The 10,794-nt window shown below is 44.9% G+C and overlaps 2 protein-coding genes across 4 annotated transcripts in view; both read left to right on the top strand.

The window, feature by feature from the left end:
- Positions 1-10,794, top strand: part of Naip (NLR family apoptosis inhibitory protein) — a 39,762-nt gene that overhangs the window by 9,808 nt on the left and 19,160 nt on the right. For all 3 annotated transcript variants that reach the window (XM_023703787.1, XM_023703768.1, XM_004623197.2), the window contains exons 3-6: positions 2,572-2,671; positions 4,194-4,275; positions 5,518-5,569; positions 7,406-7,528. In XM_023703787.1, the coding sequence (XP_023559555.1) occupies positions 2,572-2,671; positions 4,194-4,275; positions 5,518-5,569; positions 7,406-7,528 (357 nt within the window). The remainder of the gene's footprint in view (positions 1-2,571; positions 2,672-4,193; positions 4,276-5,517; positions 5,570-7,405; positions 7,529-10,794) is intronic.
- On the top strand, positions 2,959-3,300 carry LOC101562493 (putative 60S ribosomal protein L37a). The gene has a single exon (XM_004623022.2). The coding sequence runs from the start codon at positions 2,969-2,971 to the stop codon at positions 3,245-3,247; it is 279 nt and encodes a 92-aa protein (XP_004623079.1). The 5' UTR covers positions 2,959-2,968; the 3' UTR covers positions 3,248-3,300.

Raw genomic sequence — 10,794 nt, 5'->3', positions numbered from 1 at the left:
CTTATTCCACTGAGCCATCTCCCCAGCCCCGTGTAGTTCTCTTTTTTAGTTATGTCTTTCCCTGGTTTGGGTATCAGTATAATACTTGCCTCCAGGAACGATTTTGGGAGTATTGTTTCCTTTTCAATTTCATTGAAGAGTTTAAGAAGTATAGGCATTATGTCATCTGTAAATTTCTTGTAGAATTCAGCTGTGAATCCATCAAGACCTGGACTTTTCTTTGTCGGTAGTTTTTTTTTTTTTTTTAATTACATTTTATATTTCATTGGCCGTTATAGGGTTATTGAGAGTGGTTATATCTTGTCGATTCAGTTGTGGTAATTTGTACCTTTCTAGGAATCTGTCCATTTCTTCTGTGTCTTCTGTTCTGTGAGAGTAAAGATTCTCAAAGTAGCTATGATGATCTGAATTTCCACTGGGTCTCTGGTAACTTTACCCTTTTCATTCCTTATTGCTTGCATTTGAACTTTTTCCTTCCTCTTTTTGATAAGGTTAGCTAGGGGCTTATCAATTTTATTTAACCTTTCAAAGAACCAGCTTTTTGTTTTGTTAATTCTTTGAATGGTTTTCTTCATCTCAATTGAATTAATTTCTGCTCTACTCTTTATGATTTCTTCCCATCTTTGGGCTTTGGGTTTGGTTTGCTCTTCCTTTTATAGATTTTGGAGGTGCAGCATTAGGGTGTTTATTTGTTCCCGTTCTGCTTTCCTAATGTGTGAGTTCACAGCTATACATTTCCCTCTAAGAACTGCTTTCATCGCATCCCATACATTCCAATAAGTTGTTTGAATTTTCATTGAATTGTAGATATTGTTCAATTTCTTGTTTAATTTCATCTGTGGCCCATTGGTTGCCATTTAATTTCCATGTATTTATAGGGTTTTTCTGGTTTCTTTTGTCATATATTTCCAATTTCATTGCACTGAGGCCAGATAATATGCATGAGATAATTTCTATTTTCTTGCATATACTTAAGTGTGACCTATGGACTCGTATGTGGTCTATTTCAGAAAATGACCCATGTGCAACTGAAAAAAAATGTGTATTCAGCTGTGGTTGGGTGGAACACTCTGTATATGTCCACTAAGTCCATTTGTTCCAAGCTCTGGTTCAGTTCTGCTACTTCTTTGCTAATTTTTGTCTGCTTGACCTATCTTTTTGGGATAAGAGGGTGTTAAGGTCTCCTGTTAAAACTGGTATTGGATATTAGATTTTTCATGTCCATTAAGATTTGTCTTGGGGCTGGTGAGATGGCTCAGTAGAATAAGTGCTTCCCTGGCAAGTGCAAGAGCCTGAGTTCAATCTCCAGTTCTGAAAAAAAAAAAAAAAAAAGATTTGTCTTATATAGTTGGGTGCTCCTGTGTTTGTGTGTACATATTCATGAGTGTTACCTCTTCCTGTTGAATTTTTCCCCTAACCAGTATGTGGTGGCCTTCTTTGTTTGATCATTCTTGGTTGAAGTTGAGACTGTCTGAGAACAGGATTGCTACCCCTGCATTTTTCTGAGGTGCTAGAGCATGTAGTATTGTTTTCCATCCTTTGACTTTAGCCTATGAATTTCTTTATGAGTTAACTGTGTTTCTTGTACATAGCATATTGTTGGATTTTGTTTCCTAATCCACTGTGCCAGTCTATTTCTTTTAATTGGTGAATTGAGTCCATTTATATTGATGGTTATTATTGAGATGTACTGACTTACGATTGACATGTTATTTACCTGCTGTTGTTTAGTCCTTTTTCCCCTGAGGCAGGAGGATTGACGAGAGTTTGATGCTAGCTTGGGCTACATAAGTGAGTTCAAGGCCAACCTGGACTATGTAGCAAGACCCTATCTCAAACAAACCAAAACAGAATAGAACAAAGCCCCCAAATTCCACTTGAATAATTTTTCTTTAATTTCTGTTTTGTCATGTTGTATTAATTTATCAACTCTATATAAAACCAGAAGACTGTGTTTCCATGGATACGGACCTTAAATGATGCAGGCTTTATCCTTATGGGCCTGGTGCAGTTTGATCCGCCTTCTTGTTCCTTGTTCATGAGTAGCTCTTCACTGCTCTCACATAAACTTTCTGTGATTTGTAAAATTTCTATACTTTTTGAGAGGGTTTCTTGGCTGTTTGAATCTTAAGTCTGAAGAACAGGGTGACACATTTCAGAACACTACACTTTACTTACTTGGTTTTCTTAGCCACCCCACAGATGTTGACAGATGAGGACAAGACTTCTAGAAACCACCTGAGCACCCTCTTCGTGCTACGTGGTTGAACACCAACTCTGCGTGAGCCCATTCACCCCTTTCCCTCTCATTTCACATTTTTATCCAGGCTCAAAGACTAGAAAATGGGCCTGCATTTTACAGAACTGGCACAGAGACACTGACACCAAGGCCTTGCAGCTGGTGCCTTGTGAGGCCAGAGTGTGCTGGCTGGGCTCATCGGGGCAGTGAGGTCGCAAGTACTCCTGGGAGAACAGCACGTGGGCAGGTCTTGTTCCCAGGGTGAGGAGAGCCATCACTCGGAGAACCCCCAGGGCCCTGCTGGAAGCTGAGCCCTTGTCCTGTGATCACAGGTAAGAGGGACACTGTGCAGTGCTTCTCCTGCGGCGGATGCCTCGGAGACTGGGAGGAAGGAGACGATCCCTGGCAGGAGCACGCCAAGTGGTTTCCCAAGTTAGTGATGAAGTATTTTTTGCTAACACTGTTGGGTATTTTGTTTGGCTTTATTGGGCAGTGCTGTGGGTAGAAGCCACACATGCTTTGAGCTCCACCCCAGCCCTTTTTATTTTATGTTTTGATTCTGAAACAGTGTCTTGCTAAGTTGCTCAGCCTGGGCTCAAACTTGGAATCTTCATGTCTCAGCCTCCTGAGTATCTGGGATTAATAGGCATGTAGCATTACACCTCTCTACATTTTTTAGTTTTTAAAAAGACAAAGATGCTCTCTGGTTTTGGGCCTCCTCGCATTGACATGGCTAAGCGCACCAAGAAGGTCGGCATTGTCGGTAAATATGGGACTCGCTACGGTGCCTCCCTCCGGAAAATGGTGAAGAAGATTGAAATCAGCCAGCACGCCAAGTACACCTGCTCCTTCTGTGGCAAGACCAAGATGAAGAGGCGGGCCGTGGGGATCTGGCACTGTGGCTCCTGCATGAAGACCGTGGCTGGTGGCGCCTGGACCTACAATACCACTTCGGCGGTCACAGTCAAGTCAGCCATCAGAAGACTGAAGGAATTGAAAGACCAGTAGAAGCTCTTACAATTTGAGACATCTCTAGCCTATAATAAATGGGTTAATTTATGTAAAAAAAAAAAAAAAAAGACAAAGACAAGGGCCAGTGAGATAGCTCAGTGATCTAAGTGCCTGCTTTAGCAATCCCAGGGACCAGGGTTTGATCCCTGGTCCAGCATGCTGCCCTGGCCCCGCCCTAGGGGTGCCCTGAGCAGACTGAATCCAGATGTGGTGGCGCATGCCTGTAATCCCTGCACTGGGGTGGCTGAAAACAGGATGATCACTATGAGTCCCAGCTGCATAGAGAGACCCTGAACCAAATGTGTAAATTAAAAATAAATAAATAGGGGCTGGGGAGATGGCTCAGTGAAATAAGCGCTTCCCTGGCAAGCGCAAGGGCCTGAGTTCAATCCCGGGTTCCACCAATAAAAATAAGAATAAAAATATAAATAAATAAATAAAATAAAGACAAAGACAAAAGAGTCTTCCTTGAGTGTGCCTTCTGGGTTGGATCTCTCCCTCTCCAAAACTGGACCACCCAGAATTACCCAGGTTACACCAGGGGAAATTTGAAGTATGTGGCCTTAAACAGTTTTAAAATGTTTTCTATGCCAAATACCAAGATACATTTTGCCAGATAGAAGTTTCCATGATTCATCTTAATTAATAAGGAAGGTACTTTGCTTACGAATTGCAGACAGTGATTTATGGGTAAAATTCAACAGTTCATTAGGAGCCAGGCATGCTAGTGCATGCCTATAATCCCTGCATTCAGAGACTAAGGTAGGAGGATTACTGTGAGTTTGAGGCCAGTCTGGGCTACAAAGTGAGTTCAAGCCCAGCCTGAACTACAAAGCAAAACTCTGTCTAAAAAACAAACAAACCCAGATCATTATATGTAATGTAATCTAGTACATTTATGTCAAAGTTTTAGATTAAAGTTTACTTATATTTTACATTACAGATGTGAATATCTCCAAAGTAAGAAGTCCTCAGAGGAAATTGCCGACTATATCCAGAGCTACCAGGGATTTGTTGACGTAACGGTAATTTATAAATGGAAATTTTTTCTCAACCTGTCTTTTTTTCATTGTCTAATACCTAAATCCCAAGGGGGGCTGTATTCTCTTTATGTCATGTGTTTTCTTTCTTCCTTTCTTTTTTGATTCTTCTGCCTTTCACCTGCAGAGTGTCTTAAAAAAAGAAAAATGAAGTTTTACATTCTCTTGCTAAACTGGAGACTTAGCAGTCCCTTTCCCGGGGACTGGAAAAAGCTGGCCTTTGATGAACTCTGCCTCCCTTCTAATCATCGCTCTATGGCTGAGGCTGCTCCCTGGCACCGCTACAGCCAGGGAAGGTGTCCAGGCCTGGCACCGCCACCACTGAGGGCCTCAGGGCTGGCTCCTCATTTTGGGTTTTTATCCTGCACCAGTTAGGACAGCAGGAAGTGGGCAGAAACTTAGGCCAAACTCATGGAAAAAACAAAGAAGATTTATTGGCTATGTGTCAGAAGACCAAAGCTCTGTAAAGAACGTGGACTGAATGCCAGGCGTGGTGGTACATGCCTAGAAGCCCAGCACACAGGAGGCTGATATAGGAGGATCGCTGTGAGTTTGAGGCCAGATTGGACTACATAGTAAGACCCTGTCTCCGAAACCAAAAGACAGGATAAAAACAACAGCAACAGCAATAACAAAGTAGGGACTAAAAGTGGAGGGGGAGGATTTTTTTTAGGAAGCAAGCTGGGTGCACTTAGAGAGAGCTAACAGTTGTTCAGCACATTTCTTCTGAGTTTCCTTTCCTTCCTACATCTCTTTCTTTGTTAGTCAAAAATCTATAGCATTTAAATATAGTTCTGTTTGTAAGTCGGATCTCTGTAAAAAAGGCCTTTAGGAGGTTTCCTGCTGAATATAGGTAAACATCCACTGTTGTTTTACACTGCATTAAAAATTTTCTAGCTGGGTGCCATGTGTCTGTACTCCCAGAACTCTAGAAAGCTGAGGCAGGAAGATAAAAAGTTGAGCCTATCCTGGGGACTTGATTACTTAGTGAAACTGTGTCTTAAAATTTTGAAAAGAGCTTGGAAATATAACTCAGTGCAAGGCCTGGGTTCAAATCCAATCCAAAAAAGAAAGAAAACCCAATATTCAATTAAGGGCATGCTTCTCTAAGAACTGTGCTATTCTACTGAATGAAACTCTTCATGGGGTTGACTTCAGGTCTTATTCCTAGAGAGGTATGTATATTATAAGCTAAATAATTAATAATATATGCTTAATTTTCTTCAGGGAGAACATTTTATGAATTCCTGGGTCAAAAGAGAATTACCTATGGCATCAGGTAAAAAGTCAGACCTAGTCCAAAGGCTTTGCTTATTCACTTCTTCTTTTGCCTTCTTGTTCCTTTTTTCTTTTTGGTATTGAGGATTGAACCCAGGGCTTTCACACAAAACTATACCCATCACCCCTTTTTGATGTTTTAAGACAGAGCCCAGGCCAGTTGCTAAGTTACCCAGGGTGGGCTCGAAGTTACAATCATCTGCCTCAGGTCCTGCAGCCCTGGGGCTATAAGCCTGCGTCATCTTTTTCTTTTTAACCCTTCTATTTGCCTCCCTATTTTACAGCACCACAATTCTTTTTTTTTTTTTTTTTTTTACAGAACCGGGGATTGAACTCAGGCCCTTGTGCTTGCCAGGCAAGCACTTATTCTACTGAGCCATCTCCCTGGCCCAACCACAATTCTTTTTAAAAATCATTTTCATGGGGCCGGGGAGATGGCTTAGTGGAATAAACGCTTCCCTGGCAAGCACAAGGGCCTGAATTCAATCCCCGGTTCTGGAAAAAAAAAAAAAAATCATTTTCATAAGACATTTTTACTCTCATGGAATGACCTAGCATTTAGTATGGATGAACATAGAGAACTATGTTGGGGTTGATTCTTCCACTAACTCTTCCCCTAAAACAAATTATTATTATTTTTTAATTTAATTTAATTTAATTTTTTTTTTTGTACCATGGATTGAACTCAGGTCCTTGTACTTGCCAGGCAAGCACTTAAGCTACTGAGCTATCTCCTCAGCCTGAAGTTTTTGAATAAAAAGCTTTGAAAACATTCCTAAATGACTCTTCATGTTAAGAAATGAATGAATACTCACATTAAAAATGAAATGTTGGGCTGGTGAGATGGCTCAGTGGTCTAAAGCACCTACTTAGAACAAGCTTAGCAAAGCACAGGGACCGCGGTTCAATCCCCCAGCACCACATGCCAGCCAGCCCCGCCCCCTGGTGGGCTGAGCTGGCCACATACACACACACACACACACACACACACACACACACACACGCACGCACACACACACACATTTAAAAAAAAGATTTAAAATAAATAAAAATAAATAAAAATTTTTAAAAAATGAAATGTTGGGCTGGGGTGATAGCTCAGTGATATACCACCTGCCTCGCAAGCATGGGTCCTGAGTTCAATCCTCAGTACCACAACAATAAATAAATGAATAATAAATGTCTAGCACCTGCTTGCAATTCCAGCACCCAGACAGCTGAGGCACGAAGACAAAGAGCTTAAGGCCAGCCTGGAATACCTAGCAAGACCCTGTCTCAAACAAAACGGTACAAAACAGTGAGGCCCTGGCAGCACAGCTGGCTTTTGTCTGAGCAGCGTAATGCAGGATGTGGCCAGTCTGCCCAGTGGGGGAGGGCAGCACTAGTCCTGGGCCAGCCGGAGAGGAGCAGCCTGCGGGAGCCCACCAAAGTGACCTCCTGGAGGATCAGGAACCCAGCCGCTCTTCTTCAGGGCGCTCCCGGGGAACATTGCCTCTCAGTCTTGATTCTGACTGCAGAAGGGGGGAATCTCCTCTAGCTTTTTCTTGTTTTATTCTGGTGTTAGTTGGTAAGAAAATAATTTGAAGATGTGCTTCATAATAGCAAATTTCAGACATAGGTAGAACCAAGATCATAGAAGACACTACCAGGCACCCAGAACTCTACGTCCATGGTGCTAGCATTTGGCCAACCTCGCTTCAGGGCGTCCCTTCCCGATTCTCACACCCAGTCATTCCAAGCCGAGCTCAGTACCTTGGGCCTGGCATCTGTGACTACCAAGGAGCCTGCACCGTGGCCCAGCACAGCTCACCGCTCTCACCTGCTCCTTTCCTTCCAGCTTATGACAACAACAGTGTCTTCGCTAATGAAGAACTTCGAAGGGAGACTTTTAAGAACTGGCCACACCGAGAGTTCCTGCAGGCAGTAGACGCCCTGGTCAGAGCTGGTCTCTTCTACACAGGTAAGCAGCACCTGCTACCGACCTGCTCACTTGGCCATTTCAACCCCATGTGGACCTGGGATCCTGGCCTTGCGTTGACCTGTACTCGGCAAGCTCCCTCTTTTTGTCATCCCTTTTAAGTCCTCTCTCCATTCTCCATACTGTTGGAAATAATCCCAGGCTCAAACTGTCAGTGCAGGAAAGAATGCGCTCAGACATGAGGCAGCAGGTCTGCCGAGGTTTTTGGCTTTATTTCTGCAGGAGGGCGCAAGCACGAGGTAGCAGGTGCACAGGACAAAGGCGGGTTGCCCCTTCAGGTACTAAATTTAAAGGCTGCAATCTGTCTTCTGGTTAATTCAAGTGGGGCTGGGAGGTGCGTTCTGAGCAAGTCAGAGAGCTGGTGTGGAATTTGGAACACAAGGTCCTTGCTTCTTATCTTAGAAACTGCTCTGGGAGAAGGCACTTGGTCACCATTTCTCAGAGCTCAGGGTATTGATGGAGTGGGGTAATGAGTAGATGGTCAGGGCTTTAAAACCCCAAATGGAGGGGCTGGTGAGATGGCTCAGTGGTCTAAAGCACCTACTTAGAACAAGCTTAGCACAAGGACGGCGGTTCAATCTCCCAGCATGACATGCCAGCCAGCCCCGCCCCCTGGTGGGCTGAGCTGGCCACACACACACACACACACACACTAAATAAATAAATAAATAAATAAATTTTAAAAACCCAAATGGAGTTGTTTTGGCCTTATGCTTTGAGGGAAAAGACAAGGCCTGTTCCTCACAGTGCTTTCCACAGGAGCCAAGCTCCAAACTGAAAAGCCTAGACTAGATGAACACTAAGGAGAAGAAGCACTCGCCAAATAGCTCAGAGCATTCAAGTGCCTGCTTAGGCAGATGCAAGGGCCAGGAGTTCCATCCCCTGGAGTGCTGTGCTGGCCCCACCCCCGAGGCACACTGAGATGGCAATTGAGACTGGGCGTGGTGGCACACACCTGTAATCCCAGCACTTGGGAGGCTGTAAACAGGTGGATCACTACAAGCCTGATCTACACAGTGAGACCCTGTATACCCTTGTGCACCCTGTCCTAAATACAAAAAAAAGGACAACAAGTCTGCTTGCAATGACTGTCATGTCTTTTCTGTTCTATTATTCTCCCTGCCCCTTGTCCCATACCTCTGCCTTAAAATGGTCACAACATTTCTGCCCATATTTCCTTAACCACAGTTTAGTTAGGTGACCTTATGCATTTATAAAGCAGAGCTGGGGTCAAGTATGGTGGCACATGCCTGTGATCCCAGCACTCAGGAACCTGAGGCAGGAGGATTGCCAAGTGTTTGAGGCCAGCCTGGCCTACATAGTGAGTTAAAGTACGTGCTGAGTACAGGCTGAGATCTTGTCTCCAAAAGTAGTGCAACTGGGAAGCCTAACATTTTCCCTGGGTGGTGATGTGCTCTGTTAAGATTGAGGTTTCTGTTACTATTGAAGAATGGGAGAGACTAGGGTGGTGCGGATAGCAGTCTGGGCCACACTCTGCTCAGAGGAAAGAGTCAAGGAATTCTGCCATGATCCTTGCAGGAGGTCATGAGAGGGGGTGATGGGAGGTTAAGAAAAAGCAAAACACATAGAAAAAAGCTGGGACTGAGTGGGGCCTGACCTCTCTGATGGAGCGGTAGTGACCACCCCACTCCCTGCTCCATCAGAGAATGTGTTTTAAGGCAGAGGTATGGGACAAGGGGCAGAAAAACACACTGTAAGGCAAACACTCTCAGAGCTATCTGTGCTACAGTTAACAGGGAAGAGCACAAAGGCTGGACACCTGGTGATGTGCCACTGAGGTGGAGACCAGCTTGTCTATATGGTCTGCCTCTGGCGTTCCTTGTCCCTGGGACTGGCTTTGCTCCAGTCCCAAGAAGGTCACTGACCTCTGGTTCAGCTGCAGCTCAGCCACTCCCCACAGAATTTATGCTCATGGTTCTGAGGCACGCAGAGCCTTCCACATACTCACTGTGCCTGCTAGGAATGGCTGCTCCTCCAACAGCAGCACTGTTATTCCCCAAAGCCGGTCCCCTCTGCAGACTCTCTGCCTGAGGAGCACAGGGAGCAGGGAGGGTGTGCTGTTCCTCCCTAGGTGCCCTGCTGGTTGTCACCAGACCAGGTGCCCTGAGTTACCACGAGCCCTTTAGTGGGTGTTGTAGCTCAAAAATCAGATGACAACGAGGCAAGTCCAAAAGTTAAAAGAAGCGCTTTATTTTAGCTGGTACCCAGCAGCAACACCTGGCACAAAGTGCCTAAGTGCGCGCCGAGCATTGACAAGGATCAGTATTTAAGCTTGAAAACTGTAAAAACAGGGAAAGGGTGGAGGTGCTGAGTTGGCAGTCATATATAATTCATTTGAGATAAGGTTTGGGGAACAGATATCATAAGACTTGAGTCACAGGGGTGAGGAATTGGGAGGGGTCAGTGCATACAGAACAGGAACTCGGCGAGGATAGAAGGGCAACAAAATGGGGTCAATTTTGACAGGTTATAACAGTGGGGGACTCATGTAGGTAGCACAGATGCAGCAGAGCACCTCAGGAGCAGAGGGCATAGAGTGACTGTCACAGACATATTTAGTTGGCACAGAAATCCTAATGTCTCACAGTTATTGGTCTTAGAAAGATTGCACTGTGCATGTTCTGCACGTGCTGGCTGCAATTTGCTCTGGCAGGCTTTCTCCAGGCCCTGGTCCCTGTCCTGAGTGTTCGCCCTTTCCCCACAAATCCTGCAGTGTCACGCCTTTAGGGTCCTGAAAGCTCAAGAACTTCATATTTGTCGGCCAGACCCAAAGGGAGGCTTTGTCATCGCTGTGCAGAGCTGCTGGGCCCAAGTGTGGCAGGAAGATGTTCCACTTGGGCCCTTGGCAGAACCCAATACTGCTTCCCACCAAGAAATACATTCCCAGGGGACTCAGTCCTGTGTGTAGCAGAATGCGCCAGGTAGTGGCGTGGTGAGAGCAAGCGATTCTGCATGAAGTTGCTGACATAGGGTCCCTGGCTTTGCTCATACGTTTTTATTTCCCTGGGCTCCAGCTCTATTCTTTCTGGCTTATTCATTAAATACTGATTTCAAAAGAAATGCTAGAAACTCTGCATGCTTCATGATATGTGTTAGTGAAAAATAGACAAAAATTTCCCTGTGAAGGGCTGGCCAAATAGCTCAGCGGATTAAAGCACCTGCAAGCAGGCACAGGAGCCAGGGGCTCCATCCCCAGGCCTGCCATGCTGGCCCCTCCCCCAGGGTGC

This window comes from Octodon degus, unplaced genomic scaffold (assembly GCF_000260255.1).
Source record: "Octodon degus isolate 3935 unplaced genomic scaffold, OctDeg1.0 scaffold00001, whole genome shotgun sequence".
NCBI lineage: Eukaryota > Metazoa > Chordata > Mammalia > Rodentia > Octodontidae > Octodon > Octodon degus.
This window is presented reverse-complemented; position numbering and strand designations above follow the sequence as displayed.

What these genes read in the sequence shown, in the direction of transcription:
- LOC101562493 (XM_004623022.2), top strand. Translation starts at nt 2,969, where the DNA reads ATGGCTAAGCGCACCAAGAAGGTCGGCATTGTCGGTAAATATGGGACT.